A 24172-nucleotide genomic window follows, 5' to 3' on the forward strand; every position below is an offset into this window, starting at 1 on the left:
ATCGAAATAATTTAAGGTCAATTTGTGAAATTTTGATTGTTTGAATTGTTATTTTAAGTCCACATTGTACACAGAAAGGCTAATCGAGACTGGACCTACAGTTTTAGAGTGGGATCCGAACCACTGTGTGCCTCCACCGGGTATCGAACCCGGGATCTCTTGATTACAAGGCCACGACGCTACCACTGCGCCATCGGGGAGACCCACCAATTTCGAGGAAGAGATGCCAATATCTGAAATAATAAATTAAAAACCATTGAAAATGTACGTACATAACGTTGGTAATTGGAAAGGTAGCATTACTTTCATATCTCTTTTCCTATCAATTGTTGAGTGCTGCTGAGAGAAGGGTTCGTGTAGTTTACACAGACACCAAATTACTCATAATCACTGGCGTACGAAGGATTTTTTTTCGGGGGTTGGGTTCTGGACTTGTAAAATTGGTTGGTGCAGGAACGTTTTTCATTTGTTCAATTTGTCTCTCGAACCTGAATTCATGTCTTTTAGGAGGCATTAAATAATATTTATTCACAAGTTCTGATATTTTCCTTATCCTTCCTCCTTTAAATGTGCCTCGGTTTCGAATATGAGTTTCTTGGTTGTATTTTCCCGGCGAAGTTCCTCAATTTAAAGCTTTTCATTTCCTTAAAAATATTATCTACTCAATGTGTAGTAGAAGCTTTTCTTACAGAATATTGTACACGTCACACTAAACTTTAATCATTTGTCATCATTCTGCAAGAATGTAATTTAACCATACATTTTTCAACAGGTACAGAAAAAGCAGTGGAGAATTACTACAAGAAGGTATTGTCAGCAACCGAAGAGAAGGAGAGGGCCCTGAAGAAAAAAATTGTAATGGTAATAGAAATTTGAATTATTCCTGGTGTAGTTACATGTCATTGTACTTATTAAAATCTTAATGGTATTAACACAAAAACAGATTAAGAAATGGAACGGAGAAATCCGATTCATCTGTAGAAGTAGATGAGGTGGGCCGGTTGGCCGCCCGAAAATGAGGCTCGGTGAGGCTCGCAGTGTTGCCAACCTCTTACTCGAAAAAATCACCAAGGTTTTTCTTTTTCGGTCTAACCTAACCTCAAGCAAGAAGCTGGCAACACTGCTTGAGGCTTTTCTCGCAGTGTTGCCAACCGAAAATGAGGCTCGGTGAGGCTCGCAGTGTTGCCAACCTCTTACTCGAAAAAATCACCAAGGTTTTTCTTTTTCGGTCTAACCTAACCTAAAGCAAGGAGCTGGCAATCTTGTGTGCTCGCAGTGTTGCCAACACTTTACTCGAAAAAATCACCAAGGTTTTTTTGGTCTAACCTAACCTAAAGCAAGGAGCTGACAACACTGCTTAAGACTTACCTTACAGTGCATAAAACAATTTGCCAACCTACTGGTATTTTTGCCATAGCTTTTTTACAAAAAAAAGAGAGGAGAAAAAGAAGAGGGGGAAAAGTTAAACAACCGACAGTGTTGCCAACACCTACCTACAGCTTTTTTTACTTGGCAAGGGCTTAGCCAATTTATATACTGGCGTAACATACACACACTGGGCAAGGAGAGCCGACAACAAATATATACTGCCGTAAAAGAGAGAGATGGATGGATGACAACACAGTGTGTGTGTGCGTGTGTGTGTATAATATGTAGCATTATTAACTAGATTGTGTTGGCAACCTACCTACAACTAAAAAAAATAGAGATGCCAATGTTGCTGTAAGATAAAGAGAGAGAGAGACTTATCGTGATTTTTGTAAACCTCTCTCGGGGGAAACACGATGTGCTATACACACGTGCGCGCGCTGGCGCCTCTTATTATTTTTCGTATTGTGAGGCAAACAAACAAATAAATAATTATTGTTTTTTTAGGATGCCTGGCCCCTATAACCTCGCCAGGGTGCGTGGTGCCCAACCAAAAATGTAAAAGGTTTTCTAATGGCTGCGGTTCTAGATAGCCGCACCTCTGTAGGGTTTCACGTGTTTTTTTTTTTCCCCCAAACTTCCATGAAACCCTACAGAGGACCTCCGTAATGCATGCAACGTGTACTAACGACTCTAGTGTTATTTGATGTTGTAATATTTTGGATATAGAGTTTTATTGTGTGATAGATAAAAATAATTATGTTTATTATAATATTTTTTTGATGAAGATGGAGAATGTATGTGTGTGTTACAAATAAAGTTGCATGCTTATTTTTTTTAGTGTGTTTGTATGTGTATGTGTTTTTGATGTTTGACAGCATCTGAAACGATAAAAAAAAAGAATTTTATTGTTAATTTTCTCATGTAAAAACAACAACAACAAAATTTTTGTGCAAAAATTTCTGATTGTCTTGTGCTATAGTGCAAAAAACTGATGAGAAAAAAGATATTGTAACTGATAACTGATGAAATTGATATTGTAACTGATCTTGAACTAGTGAAATTTGTATTGTGCTATTGTAACTGATTGTGCTAGTACAAAAAATTTCTTATTTGTGCAAGAAAAAATATTAAAAACTTGTTAAAACTGCTCTGTGACCCTCTCGTTCTTCACGTCGTGGACGAAGGACTTCTCGGCGACCAGGATCACACTGCATACGGTGTCCTCGGGCAACGGACTGTTGAACTCGCAGACAATCTTGATGTTGGTGCGATCGTTGACCACCACCTGCTTCCTCTTCGTGGTATTGATGACGAACATCGGCCTGCGGGTTTTGAATTCGCTGGGCGTGTAGTACATGTCCATGCTTCCCTCGGTCACGCGTTTGAAAGAAGTGTAAGCTTCGTAAAGTTTGAGGTAATCGTTTTTGGTCATGTCGAGGTTGTAATTCTCGCGCGGGAACACTTCGTTGCGTCCATTCTTCAGATAAACGTTCTTGATCTTGCAGTCGTCGAACTTGCTGGAATCTTTTTCCTGGTTGTTATCGCGCCCGGTCTGAAAGAACACTACGACGAAATCTGGCATGTCGAACTGTATGTTGTTGAACTGAGTTGTCACGTCGAATTCCATGTGACTTCCCGATGCCATCTTCTGCACGCACTGGTAACCGTGAAAGTGAATCGGCACCTGCGGACTCTTCAAGATCTCTGCTTTGTACTTGAGGGCGTAGTTCGTCTCGTATTCCACGATCGGCATTCTCAATTCCATGCTCCGTATGACGCACTTGGCTGCTTCGGGTAATGTGTTGGCTATCGGCGTGCCGTCGGCGTTCAAGTTGGTGTATCGCATCAGTGCGTCGTTGTCGTTGGCTGCTCTTCGAAACGTGACGCGCAATCCTCCCTTCCACATGATCTCCTTGTAGTCCGAGAAGAATCCCGGCAGCAGACGCATGGGAAAGAGCACCGTGTGACTTCTAGTCGATATTTTTGTTCCCGCTTCGAATCCTCCCGCCTGGTAGTATGCTGCGTCCGTTTTGGATAATTTCAATGTTCCCACTGCCGTCGACGTGATGCCTGGATAATCTATTCTGTCTATGACGGTACCATATTTCCTCACCTCCACCTGCGAGAACAGGTGAGGCACGAAGTTGTCCACAAGTATCAAATTTGCATTAGGCGGAAACGCGTCTCCGCTTTCCTTCTTCACTACGTCGAATTGAAGGTAGAGGTCTGCTCTGTGAGGATGAACAAACCCGTCCCCTACGTCCACGTCGTATTCGATCTCCCTGTTCGCTTCGTTGAGATTGGCGAACGTGCGACGGTTGGGAGGGAAAGATTGCAATTCGTAACTTTCGATTTGTTCCATTTTCACTATGCGTGTTATTTATTATATGTTGATCTCCACGATGGCAGTGGTCGTTGCACCTGCGAAATCCACCACCTCTCCTTTCTCGTTTGTCACCACCAACTCTATGTCGTCTATGCGGTTGCGACATACTGGAAAATAGATTGGCGAAGAGGGCGTGTAGATGATCGGTTCCATGAATTCGGAACTTGGTTTGAACGTGGCTATGATTCCCGTCTGCTTGTGACTTCCTAACAATCCGTCCGAGGATTTCGTGATCATTCCTTCTGCCACGTTGCAGTGAACGTTTAGAGTTTCTATGGCCAGAAATTTAGGAATGTTGGTTGCCGTATGTTTGATGCCAGCTTCGAGTTTGGTGTCGTTATCGAAACCTAAAAGTTCTCCCATGGTGCCCAGGTCCACAGTTTCCGTCGCCGACACGATTTCCACTCTGTGCGTGACCGAATTTTGAGAAAAGTACGTGCCTTTGGGTAACTGAGCTTGTAAAGTGGAAAGATTGTATTGGCCTGGCGTGACGACGATGTGTTCGCTTCCGACGCTAATTTTGTTGTTGTGCTGCGTGACGTTAGGTATGAGGTACATGCTGTAGAATGCACGCAGAGCTACGGATTTAGGATAGACGATGTCGTCGTGCAGCGTGAGTTTCAAGATTGAAGATTCGCTCGTGAGATGGAACACGCCCATCGTGTTTAAGATTCCACAATGCTTTCTGGAAATGTTCCACCGACGGGTTATTTATTTTAGACATGTATGCGAGAACGGAAAGGCATAGGTGGCCGCAGTTAACATCGGTGAAACCCTGGATGCGTTTGTCATTGTAGTAGAGGTTGGCAACACTGAGATACTTCACCAACCTGGCAGGTGGTGTGCCACCGAACGAATCGAAAACAAATGCATTGTTATCGTCAATTTTGAGGTAGCATATCCAATGTGTACCAGGATTTTTGTAACTGTCCAGGTTGACCACGCCATACTCCTTTTTCTTCACAGCAGAGGGTAGAGAATCGGACATGAAAACACCCCTGAAGTTTTTTATTCCCAACAGTTCGATCAGAGATTCAATATCGAAGTTGGACAGGGCTTCTTCTTTTTTATATATTTCTTTAAAGCATCGAGGTTGCTTTTTTGTTTTTTGGTTATACCTTTCCCTTTCTTCTCCATAGCCAGGTTGTGACGTTTCTGTTCTTCCAATTCTGCCTTGTTCTTCTTCGAGTCGATGACGGTTTTCGCGATGGCGGCACTTCCGCCAGCCAAACTTCCAACGGCCCCCAATGCTGCCAGGATGGCTGGGATGCTGAATATGAAACCTCCGATCTTTTGCTGTTTCCGCGAACGCTGCAAGCGTCTCAATTGAGGTGTGCTGAGAAGTAATTTCATTCCGTGTCCTTTCGTCAAGCAAGAACGTTTCTTTTCGCGTTGTTTCTTGGTGAGTAACCCATCGAGGGCACCTAGATTTTTCAGATTGGAGTATGGTATCTGGTACACGACACCTTTGGGCTTCATGTTGATGCTCTATATGTTATCTTCACGGTATGTTATTTATATATATGTTCTGAGATTTTTTTGTTTTGTGTAATTTTTTTTCGGTATGTTATTTATATATAAATGTTCTGAGATTTTTTTTTGTTCCGTGTAATTTTTTTTTTTCAAGGATATACTCCGCGCAGAGCCGTTACACAAATTCTATTACGTGCTTTGTTTTCTTACCAAGAAGTTCCTTTGTACCCTTGTACACGATTTGAGTTTTGTTCTCGATTAAAATAGCTAGCTTCTCGTCGGATAACATGTTAGCGTATCGATCTGGTAAAAATAGACTGTATTGTGCGTTGAGCAACAGACGCGCCTTGGGACCATACTGGGTGGAAACAATTGAACCGGAAGTTATCGTGTAAGGTTTGTCCACTTCTAATTCCTGAATTTTTACATATTCGACTGATGAATTTAGCATTTGTTTTAATGCTTGGGCGTCTAGTGATTGTTTACTCATTTTTTTTATAAGATGGCAAACACAACTGGAGTTTTTTTTTTTTTTACGTAGTGTTATTTATATACCGAAGAAATTTTTTTCACAATTCGAGAAATTTTTTTATTTCTACACACCCCATCCAAATTTTTGTTTTGTGTTCATGACGATGGTGGTGCCCAGTGCTGCAACTCTTTCTCCCAGCGAAGCGTCTCTACTAACGAATCTTTCGAAAGCTGCGTGCTCTAACTTTCTGTCTGCTTCGTGACGTGCATCCAGATCGGTGCGAGTGGTGTTGTAGGCGATGTCGTGATCTTTGCATGCGGCGTCCAACGGATTCACACCCTTGTCTCCTCTCTCCAATCTTTTCTCGAGTTTGGTACCCGGTCCGCAGTACTGGTAGCCGGGTAAATGCATCTCGAAAGGTAACTTGTTGATGATGTCGTTCACGAGTCCCTTTCCTTCGGCCATGTTCCAGAATCTTGGAGGCAGCGTGTTGATAATTTTAATGAGGTGACCTATGCCCTTGTCATCGTTCACGATGAAGTTGGAAAGTTTTGTGCTGATCATGTCCACAATTCCTACCTTCTCGTTGTAGAAATTACGATTGCCTGCATTCTCCTCTCCTGCAATAACCAACAACCTGTCTATGAGCTTGCGCACGTCGTCCACCCACACAAACTCTTTGGGCAGGGTGTTGTAGAGTTTGACGCCGCTGCCTGTTTTGACCTGGTTCCATATCGGCTTGATGAGATTCCTGTACTTCTCGCCACTGCTGGATTTGACCCTATTCTGCGAAGCGTCGTTGTTCTGGTACAAGGCATCCGTCATGATCAAAATTTCCTTGTAACTTTGGTAATCTTCGTCGGTGTAATCTTTCGGCTGCTTTTTGGCAACGAGTTCCCACAGTCCCACCGTACCCGGATACCTGTTCCAACTATCCTTCTCGCCTAAATTAACTTTAATGTCGTTGCCTTCGAAGGTCACCTTCGATTTTCCAATCTTCCAAACCACACCACCGCCTTCGTTGCTCTCCATGCTCGGATACAATCCGAACACTTCATCCTTGTCGAATTTCCCCGTGCTCAGGTAGTCTCGTGCCAAAGGTCCCAACTCGATCTTATCCAAAGACGACGACGTGCTACCTATGGCTCGACGTTGTGGTACGTCCTTCAGTTCGAACGGCGTCGAAGGAATGCTCGAAATGGGTGTGGGTACGGTGTAACTTTTAGCTGCAAGTGGTACGAGTTCGTTGATCAAATTTTTATTTTGTTCCGTGACGCCTTTAATTTCTTTACCTAGATCGCTGATGGCGTCGATCACAGGTTGATCTTGACGTTTCTTCTCTTCGTAGAATCCGCGATTCTCGGATTTCCAACCTTTGAAACGTTTCGCGAGGTAATCGCGAAGCTTGAGATTTTCGTCTTCGATTTTTCGTTTCGTCATAGCGTTATTTATACACGTCGTTTCTCACAACGTTGCAACGTTTAGAAAGTCGTTGATTTTGTTTCTGTATTTTCCGTCGTTGGGTTTTCTCGTCATGTCGATCGTCGCGAATCCGAAATCGTCACTGTTCCAACAGTGGGAGCAGCAGCGTTCCGAAAATTGATTGTAGTTCATGTCTCCGCCTACGTAGTCATCGTACGCGTGCTTGAGGTTGGTGTGATCTTGACGAAACAAACATATGAAATTAGCGTTGTCACGTACTAACTGTTTTGGAATTTTGGAAAACGTTTGAGCTAGGAAGAAGCAATCTATTCCTTTGTGACGACCTTGCGTGAAAAAATTGCGAATTTCATTTTGATTTTCCAGGATGACATCGTCGAACACAACGACTGAATTTTCACGACAATCGTCGAGTGGTTTTATTTCCGAAGAGAACGTTGCAATGTCCAGACCATCGTACAGTTTCATCAGTTGCTGGTATTTGGATTGCTCCAAACTTTTCGAGAACACGTACAGGTGCCTGTTCTTCCAATCTAACCAATTCGGTGCGAGGAGAAAATTGTCCACGAGCAGTGTTGTTTTCCCACACCCCGAAGGACCTACGATCAGACAGCGGATGCTGTCGGGAAGCAACTCACCGTTCTTTTTTTTTTTGTTTGACTTTCCGAATCTGGTAGACGCTTCACCACGTTCCACGTACTCACAAGATTACTTCGTTCGCGTCGATCCAACTCTTTTCCGGAAGTCCCAGCCATTTGACAAACAGTTTGTCGCCTTTCCTACGCAATACTTTCTCGATGAGGTACGTGTCGGGATGTTTTGTTTTAGAGAGTTCCTCTTCGTAAAATCTTCCTTTCAAAATCTCGCCGCTACTATCTTTTATTATATACGTGTGTCGGTTTCCGGGTAAAACTCGAACCACCGTAAAAAGTTCCGTGCTCCAATTTTTTGTGACCCCTTCTCGAAGGTGCGTTTGAATTTGCTGATCCTCACCTGGTCTCCAATTTTGAATTTTGATTTCTTGGTAGTCCTGGGAGTGTACTTTGGACAGTAAACTGTAGAAATTAAACGCTGCTCGTCAGATTTCGTAACGTCAGCTGGCTTCATGCCTATCGTTCTGTGTACCGTATCATTATAGGTGTCGACGAGTTCCGGCAGTATGTCGACCCATTTGTAATTTCCTCGAAGCGTGAATCATTTCCACATGTGTGTTTTCAAGGTTCGATTAAATCTTTCCACGATGCTGGCTTTGATGTGACTGAAGGTTGAATAATGTCGAATGTCGTGTTTCCGAATAAACTTTTGGAATACGGCATTGTAAAATTCCTTCCCCTTGTCCGTTTGCAAAAACCGAGGTCGTCTGTCGCTTTCGCGAAAAATTGTCTTGAATGCTTCCGTGACGCACGTTCCCGTTTTGGCTTTCAAAGGTAGAGCCCATGCGAATTTCGAAAACGTGTCTATGACGGTGAGGAGGTACTTGTTGCCCTTGTTCAATTTATGCACGTTTTTTAGATTGCCGCTACTCATCTCCACGAGGTCACTTTGCCAGAGGTCATCGATTCCCTTGGTTACCACAGCTAAACGTTTGTAGTTGCGGCGTGCAGGTTTATGCAATTCTTCGACGATGGCTTGCCTAGACATTTTTTAGAGATTACGTTTGAAGAGAAGCACCAGCGTGATGGGATTCAAAGAAGGTGGCACCTCGCTCGTGTTTTGAATGATCAGCTTATCGCCGGCACTCACGTCGAAAACGGTAAGATCTTCGTCTTCGTGTATTTCATATATGTTGCGCGTTTCGTTCCAACGTGCCAAAGGAATGTTTCCTGCTTTTTGGACACCACGATTCGATATCAAGGTCATGGTGGGAACGCTAGCTTTTCTGCCGTGAGACCAGTACGAAAATTCATTTATCTGAATCGTGCCATCGAGGAGAAACTTGTAGTACGGATGATAAGGATGTAACATGTACAGTTTGTTACCTTCGACGAACGTGGAGGTTCTCTGTTGATTGGGTACGCTGTTGATTTCGATGGCTTGCAGAGAATGCAGTTTAGCAAATTTAGTATCGACGCTAACGAGGTTGCTGTGAAGCTGTCCCGGTGTATTTTGTACGGGCAACAAATATTCGACGATGGTATCCGTTACTGTAGAAAATGACGGTTTGATTTTCACTTCCACGTTCAACTGCTTGAAGTTTTCGTTGAGTTCTTGTAATTTGGCACCGAAAGAGGCCAGCGTCGATTCCTGCGTGGATTCCAGCACTCCAACTTGATCTCTGATGTTGACGACGATACTCTGAAGGTTCTCGACTTGATTCAATTTCGAACTTTTCTCGGTAAGATCGTTCACGATGCTTCGCATCTCGGTAAACTGCGTGTGAAGGTCGGCGACACTCTGCGAAGTGGGCAGCGTCGACACCAGCGAAGCAAGTTCGTCTCGAATCTGTTCCACGTTCGCCGTTTCCGTTTCTAGTCGTTTCAGCATACGTGATATGCTCCTTTTCAAAGCGTGTAATTCTTTTGAGGTGGGGAGATTGGCCACCCTACTTTCGAGATCGCTCAATGAACTTTTGATGTCGCTCGAATCGGATAGTGCCGTCACGGCCGTTTTCAATTTTTCCAAATCTTCGCTCGAAGGTACGCTCGTCCGTAACGATTCCAAGTCACCCTGTATGTTGTCCAGTACGTGATGAAAATGAGCAAGGTTCGATTCGACGTTCAAATTTTCTAAATATTCGATCTTCTGCTGAACCGTGCTCAACGTGTCTTGTATGCTCGTCAACGTACTTGCTTCAGCGTGAATATTTTTAATTTCTTCGTTGATCAACTCCAGAGACGCCTGAAGCGTAGCGATGGTGGTTTGAATGTGTTCGAAATCTTGATAAGCCTCCAATTGAATTTTTATGTTCGCGACGCTTTTGCCGATGACCTGCAGTTCGTCTGACGATGGTAGGTTCGTCATGGTATCTTCCAAAGTCTGTAACTTGGATTTAATTTCTTCCAACGTGTCGGCGAATTCTTCTTGTAATTTGGAAACAACAACATGCAAGCGTTCTACATCAATATCCTTCACGACGGTTTGAAGTTCAGAGAAATTCTTTTCGATTGCCGAAGTTCGTTCTTCGATTTCGTGTTTCAATTTTTCCAAATCTTCATTTTTCGATTGAAATTGCTGTAATTTGGCCAAATCATTTTGAAGCTTATCCACGCTCAACTGTATATTTTGAACGTTGTCGTAAGAAGGTACGTCGACATAATTTTTTATGAGCGTTTTCAGTTCGGAATCGATTTTCAGAATGGGGTCGAGACATTGCGTTTGGAGCGTAGCGATCTCCGACTCTAAACTTTTGTTTAAGGTCTCCTGCAAAGCGATCAAATCGCTCCTCAACTTTTTAATTCGGACGTCCAACATGAGAATCTCTTCTGCGTGGTCTACACGTTTGGTGTGGCCGAAAATGTCGTTAGGCATTTTGGTTAACGGTTATTTATAATAGGATAGACGATTCGTAATTCTACGAAGAGAGGAATGAGTTTGTCGTAATCTCCTAGGAGTTCCACGTATAAACAATCTCCTGCGGAAACATCGTACGTAATGTTAGAAAGCATCTTGTCGTGCTTGATTCGAAAAATGTTCTTGCCGGTAGATATTTTGATTTCGCCTACGTTTTCCGGATTCACGGTGATTTGAAGTTTTCCATCGATCGGAATTTTGTAAAAATGTAAATTGTTGTTGAAGACGTAAAACATCTTGCCCACATCGTCATCCAATTTCGTCCAAATGCTGTTAAGGTGAACAATCAGTAGACCGTTGAGTTTAGTTAACATGGAAGGTAGAAATTCATGATCTGTCGTCGCGCGGTGTACAGTCTCCATGTTGGTTTGTTTTCGGAAACCAAAGAGATTCATAGGTATGCTGGTTATTTAAGAATACGGTCAAAGTTTTTTTGTAATAACAGTCAGTGTTGTTTTTTTTTGTAATGACTAACAAAATGATTTTTTTGTTTTGTTTTTTTTTGTTTTGTTTTTATGAATCTTCTGTTGAAGATGGGCATATGTTGCAGGTTTTGCTTTCTGCTAAGCGATAGTGCCCCCACGGCAGTGTGTGGATTCCACATTGGAGAACGCACCTCTTGTCGTCGCGTGCGTCCAGGGCAACCTTTCTCACCTGGTTGGTGGTCAACACATGGTCGACGCTCTGGATGCGCTGTTCTGCTCTTAGAACCGACGACCTGGTCTTGAGGCAATCCACGAAGTCCTCGAATGTGAGATGCTCCCGAACCACCTGTCTGCCGACACCCTTGGCCTTCTTGGTAACGCTGCCCTCAGCTTTGATGGTATAGGCCTTGGCGCGAAGACCTGCAAACTCGAGAATTATATCACCGTTCTTCTCGTCTTTGAGTTTGCCAGGCTTCTTCTTGTTGCAAGTCGGGATTTTGTATCGGTTTGGCTGGGGATAGCCTGACGTGTCAAAGAGGTTCACAAAAGCTGGTACCGTGGCTATATCCCTGTACGCATCGGGTGAGTGGACGTGGTACATCAAACTATCTGTGTCCGTGTAGAGTAGGTTGATATTGTCGTTATAGTGCTGGCGTAGTATCCCATAATATATTTGAAACATGTGCAGTTTGCTCAGGTCTAATACTGAGGCACCAACATAAATTGGCTTGTTGAGCATCACCTTGTTCTTCCTCATATGCACTAGAGCAAGCTGCTCATTATAAATAGTCCTCGATTTAAATAACGGGTTTGCTACGAGCCTGCGACATTGTACTTTGTTTGATATTAGCCTCACATCTACATGATTTCGCACATTCTCCATAGTTCTCCCAAACACCGCATTGTTCATTAACTTGAAGAAATCGCGATCGAAATCAGAAGTGGCGACTGTACGATGTTCGGTGTTGAGCTCGATGTATGACCTCAACCATTGAGAATGCTCGAACATCAAAACTTGATGTACTGTGCGGACGGTAACCCCTTGCTTCATCAACCACCGGAGGTTTTGGTAGTGCAGGACATAACGCTCTTTGGGCTCGAAGTCCATGACGAGCTTCTTCTGGTTGGAATCGGGTGGACACTTGAACTCGGGTGCAGGGGGAAGATCGCAGAACAAATCCTGCAGCTTCTCGGAGAACTCAAGGTCCACCTCGGCAAAAAATCCGCATTCCTCATCGTTGAAACCTTCAACGTCGAAGTTGGAGGGATCAGCCCACTCGAAACCTCTAAAAGGGAGTGGCTGCATCATGGAGTGTCCGTAGAGGTTATTAACGTCCGTGTACATGATGTAGCTGGACGGTTGTGAGGGGTCGTAACCGGTGGCCATGTGGTGATTGTTGGCGTGCGAGTGTCGCTGCGACACCTGGACCATTCCACCCCGCACGGCACGTTCCACAAACAGCATCATGTCCACGTCCGAAAGAAGCTCCAGCTCAATTTTCGTCACCAGAAACATGGCTGACCATGCCAGTCCGGGGAGACTATAGAAGTAGGCGGGATCCAGGTGGTAGATGGTCTTCGCAGTTGCACGAAACGCCTGGATCACGTCGGCGAGGAGCGTCACATCAAGTCTGAGGTAGGCGTCGTGGTAGTCTCCGAGATTTTGGCAATCCAGCTCGCGCCACATGGACTGAGCATGGTTATAGTCATCCTCAGAGATGCCCGAGCCTCGCAGTTTGCTATAGAAGTTTGCTCGAGGAGGAAGCGACGTCTCCGCAAACTTGGTAGAGTCGGTGACGTATTCGTAGGGGTAGACCCCCTTACGCCTGAAGAGACTGGCGTCCAAGTTCGGAAAATTCGCAGAGGTGATGAGCATTTTCTGGTCGCTAAGCTTCCCCGCGAGAGCATCGAGGCTGGCTGGGAGGAACCTCAGGGAGTCGAGGAAGCGAAGTTCGACGGTAGAGTCGGATTCTGGGATTCGAACCCATTTGCTCACACTGATGTAACGCTCCTCGTTCTCTCCAGGACGTTGATTCGCTCGTTGTCGTACCCAAGATGCTTGATCAGGTGGTGAAAGTCGTACCCCGAGCCATTGTGAAAAAACACAGGGATGAAGCGCGGGTCCCGGGCCAAGCGGTTGCAGTCGTTGCACCAAGGACCAACATACCTACCGTTAAAGTGATCGTGGTGTCGGACTTTACAGTTGTTGGCGGTGTACTCCTCGACGCAGACAGGGCAAGCGATGGCCTCGTCGTGTCTACGTTGATCGTCGGGGGACAGTGGGAGCATAGACTTGGGGGTCAACAGCACCTTCCCTATCTCGTTGGCTTCCACAACCATTTTCTCGAGGAAGTGTTTGGCTGCGTCTCGACCACGGTACACGTAGGGCTCGGGGGCGATGTGTTGGTCTCGTCGCACGACAACGTATGCAAAACTGGATGCCTCGTGGAGTTGGTAAGGGGTGGTGGAAGAAACTTCAGGATCGGGATCGCAAGTGGACAGGGGTTTGAGGAAGGCCTCGAAATCCGCGATGATGATGGCGGGGTGCTCCACCATGGCACCGTGCATGTGGAAACGCTCCACGGTGCCAGGTTCGGGCAAGTCTGCCACCCCCGGTTCGTTGGCATTGCAGTAGAGCTTGTGGTTAGCGAGCTTCTCGGCAGCGATGTTGGGACCTCTGATGCGCTGATAATCCTGCTGTTCTCGATTATCAAAAATAGACAAACACCTGCGACAAACTTCTTTGTGGTGTTCGTGTTTGCTTGTTTGGCTCGAAACAAGCCGAGAGAGCGAGCGAATGAGGGTGTAGTGATGGCGAGTTTCATCCTTGATGAGCAGAAGATGAATTTCCTGCGCACCGTTGTCGTCTACGTCGCTCACCCGGATGGGGTACACCACATTTTCGTCAGTGAGGCCATAAACATTGATGGCCAACCGAGGGTTGTGTGTACGGGCCTCGAACTTGCGAATGTCCGAGACCTCCACCGGGTAGTCAATCCCAGCAATGGCATCTTCCAGTTCTGGCTCGTAGGGTAGGTAGTGGTTAACTCGGTGTGGATGGTTTTTCCAGTGGACAGGGTGTAACGCTGCAAGCACAGACCAGAGAAAGCACTTGGCGTCACTGTTCTGAATGTTCAGGACGGCCATCTTTGCCGCGATGGCAGATGGTAAGGGGACGTAGCTGGAGGCGGAGAGAGGCACAAACTTGGAAAGTTTGACGCGCAGTTCGTGACGCTCACCACACAGCGAACCCCCCGAGCCCTTGGCTTCATGTTCTTCTTGCTTTGCCAGCAGCTCCTCGACAAACTTGTTGTAGATAACCTCGAGGTTGTCGACATCCGCCAGATGCAGCGTTTTCGCCTTGGTGTTGTGGCAGAACCTGTAAATTTCACCAGACGGCTTCTTGTACCAGCAACGTAGCGATGCGTAGAATTTAGTGGAGGAGTGCGTAGCCAGTGCATTACTAAAAATAGAAACTATCTCTGCTCGCTTCTCCTCTAAAAAGCTACGCACGTCGCATGAGCCCTCCGACAATTGGACGTAATCTCCTAATATCCCCCCGAAAGCAGACTGGTCTGCTTTTATCGCAGGCTTGACGCGTTTAGCGGGTGGTGCATTGATGGAGGCTGCTTCTGCCTCCCTCTTGGTGGAGGTCGAAGGCTGGGCCCCAGATGTATTTTTGCTTAGACAAGTAAGCTTATGCTTTTTGGCATACGCAATTGTAATGTATTTATTGCATCCGGAACACAGTTCGGTGGCAGCCAAATGCTTGCCTGGCACGCAGGTGCGACAATGTCTTGCAAAATTTTTGCTTGATATAGTTTTTTTGCACACAGGGCAACTTTTCATGGAGCGCATTTTTTCGGGGTATGTTTATTTATATATGGGTGGCGTTGCCTTCCTCAAATATGTGCTTTAATCAATTCTATAAAAAAAAATATAAAAAAATATATAAGAAAAATATAATTGTAGATAGATAAAAAACACAATAAATATTGTATGCATGTGTAATTCTATTTAGTTTATTTTTGTTAGACACTAATTTTCTTCAGATTTTATTACCCATTAGTATATTTTTCCACCAATCTAGTAGAGGTATGAAATTATGAAAATATACTTGTTTATATATATTTTATTATTTTGACTGATATAATAGCAAATATATATATATAGCTATTTTGAAATTCTAAAACTTTCAGGTATACTTATTTTTACATGCAAACATACATCATAAAAAAAATTACACAATCATATTTTTTTTCCATACACACATTTTTTATTTTCAGAAAACAAAATTATTTTCGATCTTTATTTTTTTAAATCAAGCAATAAACATTATTTGTGTTTATAGTATTTGTCGGGCAATAGCAGATAAAACAAGAATGGGTTTTCTACGACCCATAGTTTACGAGTTACAAAACAACTTAGAAATTACATCTTGAAATTTAAATTTAAAATAACTCGAAAACAGTAAGCACTAATCATTATGTTTCCAATAGGTTGTAGAGTATATTCAATTTTTTATCAAATATCATTAAAATTTTCGAAATAGGGTAAAAACTAAGCCAGCAAATCAAGTTTCTCAAAAAATAAAAAAATTGTCTATATTTTCGAAACTTGAGGGGGTGGAATCGATTTTATTTGCTAGTCGAATAGTTTTCGTCAAATCCTATCCAACAAACCTAAAATCATCATCCTAGGTCAATTAGAAGACAAGAAAATCAATGTCTTGGAAAACATCTTAAGACAAATGTCTTAAGAAAATTTTCTTGACAGACCGGAAGTAACATCTTGACAGACCGGAAGTCGACTTTCTTAAAGATTAAGACAAATATCTTAAGATGTTTTCCAAGACATTGATTTTCTTGGTTCCTATGGGACTTAGAACCACGCAATTTTGGATTATGTATATACCGTTGTTTTTTCCTACATATTTACTAGGGTTCGATAGTGCTGTGGTTGTGTTGTCGCCTTGTAATCAAGAGGTCCTAGGTTCGAACCCGATAAAAGTATATAGTGGTTCGGATCCTACTTTAAAAAAAACTGTAGGCCTAGTCCCGATTAGCCTTATTGTGCATAAAATAGACTTAAAACAACAAAATCCAATCCAGAGTATCAACAAATTCAAAAAATAGAGTTTCCCCTGTACACTTGTATAATTTTAAACTCCAAGTTCGATACCCGGCAGAGGTGGTTCGGATCCCGCTGTAGGCCCAGTTTCGATTAGCCTTACTATGCATAAAATAGACTTAAAACAACAAAATCCAATCGAGAGTATCAACAAATTCAAAAAAATAAAGTTTCCCCTGTACACTTGTATAATTGTAAACTCCAAGTTCGATACCCAGTGGAAGTGGTTCGGATCCCACTGTAGACCCAGTTTCGATTAGCCTTACTATGCATAAAATAAACTTAAAACAACAAATCCAACCCAATGTATACACGTCAATACTATCCTCTATAAGTAAACTAACATGATCATAATCATTGCCCCCTCTCCCTCCGATTGTTACTTCGCTTTTATGTTATTTGCAATGAAGAATAGTTTTTTTTCAAGCACATGTTATATATGCTCATATTTTTTTGTTTAGCGTATAGTAGTGTAATTGGATAGTTTCAAAGTCGTACTTAGTAGGTATTTTTTTTTTTATCAATTAAATATTACTTTTTGACATATTTTGACAATCTTTTGTCAACGTTTTAGTGTTTAGCGATGTTTTTAGTACAATTTTCAATGCAATTTTTTTTTTCCCACTCGTACTTGGTAGGTATGCATTTGTAGCTTTTTTTTTATCAATTGAATATTAGTTTTTGACATATTTTGACAATTTTTTGTTGATGTTTTAGTGTTTAGCGATGTTTTAGTAAAATTTCCCTTTTTTTCCCACCTCACATTTGCCACGATCTTACGTGATATAACTTAACCTATTTTTTTTTTCTTGAGATAAATATTTTTGATCTTGCAGTCGTCGAATTCGCAAACAGATTTTTTCTAAGTCTTACCGTTTCCAAGATAATCCCACTTCCGGTCGCCATTTTGGATTTCCGAACATAGGTTCTATTCACATTTTACTCACATATAGGCGTACGTGATGAATCACCAAACAGATTTTTCCTAAGTCTTACCGTTTCCAAGATAACCCCACTTCCGGTCGCCATTTTGGATTTCCGAACATAGGTTCTATTCACATTTTACTCACATATAGGCGTACGTGATGAATCACCAAACAGATTTTTCCTAAGTCTTACTGTTTCCAAGATAACCCCACTTCCGGTCGCCATTTTGGATTTCCGAACATAGGTTCTATTCACATTTTACTCACATATAGGCGTACGTGATGAATCACCAAACAGATTTTTCCTAAGTCTTACCGTTTCCAAGATAACCCCACTTCCGGTCGCCATTTTGGATTTCCGAACATAGGTTCTATTCATACTTTTTCTCACGTATAGGTGTACGTGATGAATCTGCAAACAGATTACTCCTAAGTCTTACTGTTTCCAAGATAACCCTACTTTCGCTCGCTATTTTGGATTTCCGAACATAGGTTCTATTCATATTTTTTCTCACATATAGGTGTACATGATGAATCACCAAACAGATTTTTCCTAAGTCATGAATTGGAGGGTTTATGAAAACCTATATTAATTCTCGTAAGAGAACAGAAAACAAACAAACAAAAAAAAACAATACTGTGAGTAGAGCAATCAACCGGGTTCACCAACCGAAAATGGCGCTCGGTGGCGCTCGCAGTGTTGCTAACTCCTCACTTGAAAAAATCACCAAGGTTTTTGTTTTTGGGTCTAACCTAACCTCAAGCAAGGAGCTGGCAACACTGCTGGAGGCTTGCACCTAACCTAACCTAACCTAACCTAACCTAACCTAACCTACCTAACCTAACCTAACCTAACCAACCTAACCAACCTAACCTAACCTAACCTACCTAACCAACCTAACCAACCTAACCTAACCTAACCTAATCTAACCTAACCAAACCTAACCTAACCTAACCTAACCTAACCTAACCTAACCTAATCTAATATAACCTAACTGGTGAGGCTCGCCTTAATGGATTTCTCTCGTAAGGCATGAGCCTCATTTTCTCGCAGTGTTACCAACTCCTCACTCGAAAAAATCACCAAGGTTTTTATTCGGTCTAACCTAACCTAAAGCAAGGAGCTGGCAACACTGCTTGAGGCTTGCACCTAACCTAACCTAACCTAACCTAACCTAACCTACCTAACCTAACCTAACCTAACCTAACCAACCTAACCTACCTAACCTAACCTAACCTAACCTAACCTAACCAAACCTAACCTAACCTAAAGCAAGGAGCTGGCAACACTGCTTGAGGCTTGCCTTAATTAATTACATAAAGCAATTTGCCAACCTACTGGTATTTTTGCCATAGCTTTTTACAAAAAAAAAGAGAGGAGAGAGGGAAGAGTTAAACAACCGACAATGCTGCTAATATTTACCTACAGCTTTTTTTTTTACTTGGCAAGGGTTTAGCCAATTTATACACTGGCGCAACATACACACACTGGGCAATAGAGCCGGCAACAAATATATACTACTGTGGTTATTACAACAAATAGTCTTCTTCAACCCCAATCCAACAACCCAAAAAATTATTATCCTAACTAGAACCATGTAACTATCTGCCATCTGTTAGAGGTTTTGTGAACTAAGTGGTGCTTTGTTTGTGTGTAAAAAAAAAATGCAATGCTTTTTGCACTTGGTTATCATCACCTAACATGTTATTAATTGTTTTTTAAAATTAATTACAACTGAAAACTAATAATTAATATTATCTAAAGTTACTAATTAATAGTATACAAGTAATTGATATAATTTTTTTGTTCTTGTTGCTAGTGTTGGGTAATTATAGTTGTTGCAAAATATAAGCTCTCGCGTATGACAGTTTCTGAGTTTTGTTGGGTATATATAGACGAATCGAAATTTTACTTCTTATGTTAAATTGTATGTTAGGGTACATGGTAGGAGAAATCATTATATATTAGAGCGCTCTTTTAATGATTTGCCTATAACTGCATACAGGCAGCCGTAAATTTAGCATAAAATATCCTGATCCTGTTTCTTCTAGCATGTGCGACGTTTGTTGTGGTGGGATCATTGGGGGAAATGTGATTCTCCCAGTATGTCATCTGACTTACTAGCATATGCGATACGAAGAACAGGTGTGTATGTGGCTTACTAGGATTAGGCTCATGGTAATGAGGTCCTAGTAGCTGAAACGTTGTCGGGGTATTTTGCAAAAAATTTTCTTAAACAGTTAACAAATAAAATATATATATTTTTTTAAATTTAGACATTAGATGGATTTTACAAATATATTTTTTAAAAAAAAAATAGGTTAGGTAATTGTGGCTTCTACAGCTCGCCAAGCAGGGTGCTCTTGCATAAGCTCTTATCAGTCTGTAAGTCAGCAACAAGCAACCTGCGCTAGAGGTAGATGCTCTTGACATTATGAAAAATAAAAGCTTGAGTAACATTTTTTTTGTGTTTTCTGATTAGTTAAAAAAAATACGTAATGTGATGACTCATATCTTCTGATTGCGCGACAAGTTATTACGTAACATTGTGATGACTCATATCTAATGCCCTTTGTTGTATTAACTATAAGGGAGTAAACTATTACACAACATATTGCAACAAGTTATGACGTAATGTGATGAGTCATATCTAACGTGCCGTCTTCTGATTGGTTAATTATTACAGGTGTTTTCAATACGGTTCGCGCTTTTATTATAAAAGACGGCATACACGGCAGACCAGTCAGTCTCGTGAGAGCAGCCGAAGAGTACGGACGTCCTGTCGCAGCGCTCCTCGTTTTTTTGTAAAAAAATAAGTATTTAACTTTCTTTGCAGCTACATACCATCTATTATTTCAAGTTCAAAGGTGTTTCACGTGGTTTTTCATAGTAATTTCGACCAGATTGAATTTTGACGTGATCGTGCGTTTTCTATTTCACCTCGAGAAATTCTATATAAATAACATACCTGAAAATTGTATCGCTATATACTAGATTTTTTGATTTCTGTGATTTTCGAAAAAGCAATGGCATCCACCACCAGTTTTAATCGTAAAAATGATAAAACTGAATGTGTTACCTGTGGGAAGCTAATCTCAAGGAACAATTTATCGGTACACAGGGCAAGATGTAGCGAAACAGTTTCGAGAATTAATCGTTCCTTACCTTCTAAGTCTTGTGCTCGATGTGGAAAGATGATTAGCATTACAAATTTAAGTAAACACCTCAAAATTTGCAAACCATCGACCGGACAAGCATCGAAAAGGAAAATCGATAATGCAGATACGGAAGCTTCCACTTCCAAGCAAATTAAATTATCCAATGAACGCAAACCAATTAGATCTGCATTCAACGACCAACTCCAGGATTTTTCAATTAAGTCAGAAGCAGGCCGTGACATCCTTAGTTTCTTGCATGAAACGAAAACATCTGTACTAAATATTTTAAAAGATAAACTTGAAAACAACTCTATAAAAGTATACGTTGTTCTGTTTTCCGAATACGAGAAAGTTGATGGCACAACGAGTATTTTTTATCATCGTACAAAAAACCAGACTCTTTATTTTGCTGACGTCGAAAATTTGGACAACTTCTATTATAAAGTTTCCAACGAGCTGGTTAAGAAACATGACGATTTTGAGGCTAAAGGGTCGGGATGGTCTCTGTGTGGAAGTCCTCACACGTTAACTGTTTACGTGAACCGATTCTCACCTCTTCGAGCTTCCAGCTACGTTCCTCTTCCACCGAACATTCAACACAAGAGAGCTGTGTTAAATATACAGAACAGCGATGACAAGTGTTTTCTTTGGTGTATATTGGCTGCACTGCATCCTGTTTATTGCAAAAATAATCCAGAACGGGTTTATCATTACAAGCAGCATGAACCTGAACTGGAAAATGCAATGTCTGGCATCGAATACCCGGTGACATTGTCGGATATAACAAAGTTTGAAAATCGTGCAGGAAAACGTATCGCTATTAATGTATATTCCTTCACGTCAGATAAATATCTCGTGCATCCCGTCAGGATAAGCGATATCGACGATGACGATGCTCGTGTGATTAATCTTCTTCTAATTTCAAACGACAGTGTTCATCATTACTGTCTTATTCATTCTCTATCACGCTTGGTCAGAAGTCAATCAACCAAGTATGCAACCCACATCGAAGTTTGCCCGAGATGCCTAACCACGTTCGACGATCGTGACCGACGTGATCATCAAAATCTTCATAGTCGTCAAATTGCTATCGATAAACTTGTCGAACATAAAATTTATTGCGGCAACAACAGACCGGCTAGAATGTTGATGCCCGAAACGAACGAAGTCGAAGAATTCAAAATGCACAAGGCATTGTTGGAACATCCGGCCATCATCGTCGCTGATTTCGAGGCGTTCCTCAAACCACTCTCCTACTGCGAACCGGATCCCGAACTTTCCTCCACAACGCCGTACCAGCTTCATCAACCAAACAGTTTCGGCTATGTTGTTGTGCGACGTGATAAAATAAATGAAGCATATATATATCGCGGGCCAAATGTAATCGAACACTTCCTGGAAAAAATGGTGGAGGAGGTTGAGGTAATTGGTAGCGTACTGCTTACATCAAAACCGATGGCACCTTTAACTGAAAATGAACTTCAAAATTACAATTCCACTGAGGTGTGTCCGGTATGTGATCAAAGTTTCACTGATGTGAACAAAAAAATATTCCACCACGATCATTTCAGCGGAAACTACATAAGTGGAATTTGCAACACGTGCAATCTTAAAATCCAGAAACCTAAATTCATCCCCATATTTTTTCACAACGGAAGCGGATATGATTTTCACCACCTGGTGAGGCATCTTGGCTACGATCCGAAACGTATAGGTGTCTTGGCCGAGAATGAAGAACGCTACATTAGTCTCAGCAAGCAAGTGTCGATTCCGGGAACGAAAAATACAATCGAGATGCGCTTCCTGGATTCGTATAGATTTCTCTCTGCAAGTCTGGATGCTTTAGCGAACAAACTCACCGACGAACAATTCAAAATAACTAGAGCTAGTTTTCCCAACGTAGACGTAGAACTCGTTAGACGTAAAGGGGTTTATCCTTACGAATACGTTAGTGATGGTTCTAAATTTAACGACGATGCTCTCCCACCTCCAAGAGAATTTTACAGCAGACTCAGAGAGAAAGGAATCACGGACGAAGAATATCAACACGCGCAACTCATGTGGGAGAAATTAGAATGTAGGACACTCGGAGACTACCACGACGCATACTTAAAATTAGACGTGACGATACTCGCGGATGTTTTTCAAGCGTTTAGGAAAACGGCAACGAATATTTATAAATTAGATCCAGCGTATTTCTACAGTCTACCGGGATTAGCGTGGTCGGCAATGTTATTCCAGACAAAGGTCAAGCTGGAACTGATATCGGACGTTGACATGTTGCTATTTATCGAAAGAGGGATACGAGGTGGAATGGTGCAATGCGTACAGAGACATGCAAAAGCTAATAACGTACACATGAAAGAAGATTACGATTCAAATCGAGCATCGAATTACATCTTCTACGCCGACGTTAATAATCTCTACGGACATGCCATGGTTCAGAAACTTCCTTACGGTGGATTCGAATGGTTAGATCCCACTTCGATAGACATTATTCATTTCGACGATAGCGAGTGTGGTTTCTTCGCAGAGGTAGATCTCCAATTCTCCAACCACCTGCACGACACGTTTTCGGATTTGCCTCCGACTCCCGAAATCAAATGTCCACCCGACTCGGTTCAAGACAAGCTTTTGTTAACATTGGACCCTAAACAGAGATACGTCGTCCACTACAAGAATCTCCGGTTTTTGATTGGGAAGGGTGTTCAGATAGTAAATGTTAGAAGAATACTAAAGTTTAAACATTCCACGTGGTTAAGACCTTACATAGAAACTAACACGCAACATAGAACAGCTGCCACTTCCGATTTAGACAAGGACTTCTTTAAATTGATGAACAATGCGGTGTACGGAAAGACCATGGAGAATGTTAGAAAGCACGTAGACGTGAAATTAATTTCCGATAAGAATAAATGTCGGAAGTGGATAGCCGATCCTAGATTCAAGTCGAGAAAAATTTACAACGAGAATTTGGCACTTTTCAATCTTGATATAAAATTGATGAAATTCAGAAAACCAATTTATGTTGGCGCAACGGTTCTCGACTTGTCGAAACTTTACATGTTCGAATTTCATTACGACGTGATGAAACCCTTCTACGATGATAAAATATCACTTTTGTACACGGACACCGACAGCTTTATTTACAGCATACAAACACCTAACCTCTATGAAGACATAAAAAATCCTTCCATGCTCGAGTATTTCGATACTTCTGCATATCCTCAACCCAACAGATTTGGGATTCCATCCCTCAACAAAAAAGTCCTAGGTAAACTGAAAGATGAATGTAACGGTGATATTATTGTCGAGTTCGCGGGTTTGCGTTCGAAGATGTATGCCATGAGAACAGAGAGTAGCCTCACGAAGAAAGCAAAAGGTGTGGGCAAGAATACGGTGGAGAACAAACTCACCTTCCACGATTACATCGATTGCCTTTACTCACAATCGACGATACTAAGTATAGAACAAAGAATCCAAAGTGTAGACCACGTGATTACAACAAACGAAGTTAGGAAAGTAGCATTAGATCCGCATGACGATAAAAGATGTATTTTGTCTTGTGGAATCCACACGTTGCCTTGGGGACACTATCGTTTAGAAATTAGTAAAAATTGTAGGCAATGCAAATGAAAAAAAAAATAAACTTAAATAACTATAACTAAAATAAAAAAAAAAACTTTAACTATCTCACATACACAATAAATAACTAGCAAGGACAATGAATCACTTTGGTTTCCGAAAGCAAACAATGGAGACTACGCCGCACGGCAGATCATGAATTTCTACCTTCCATGTTATCTAAACTCAACGGCCTGTTGATCAATCAATTTTCGGAACGCTGCTCTTCTTGCTGGAACAGTGACGATTTCGGATT

At 42.0% G+C, this 24172-nt stretch overlaps 1 protein-coding gene across 1 annotated transcript in view; it reads left to right on the forward strand.

Annotated features, from left to right (window-relative positions):
• The window catches only part of LOC145995102 (uncharacterized), an 86880-nt gene that overhangs the window by 39501 nt on the left and 23207 nt on the right, over positions 1-24172 (forward strand). Inside the window, exon 4 of the mRNA XM_083131638.1 lies at positions 773-861. Coding sequence (XP_082987764.1) covers positions 773-861 — 89 coding nt within the window. The remainder of the gene's footprint in view (positions 1-772; positions 862-24172) is intronic.

This window comes from Lepisma saccharinum, chromosome 11 (assembly GCF_977018435.1).
Source record: "Lepisma saccharinum chromosome 11, izLepSacc3.1, whole genome shotgun sequence".
Lineage (NCBI taxonomy): Eukaryota > Metazoa > Arthropoda > Insecta > Zygentoma > Lepismatidae > Lepisma > Lepisma saccharinum.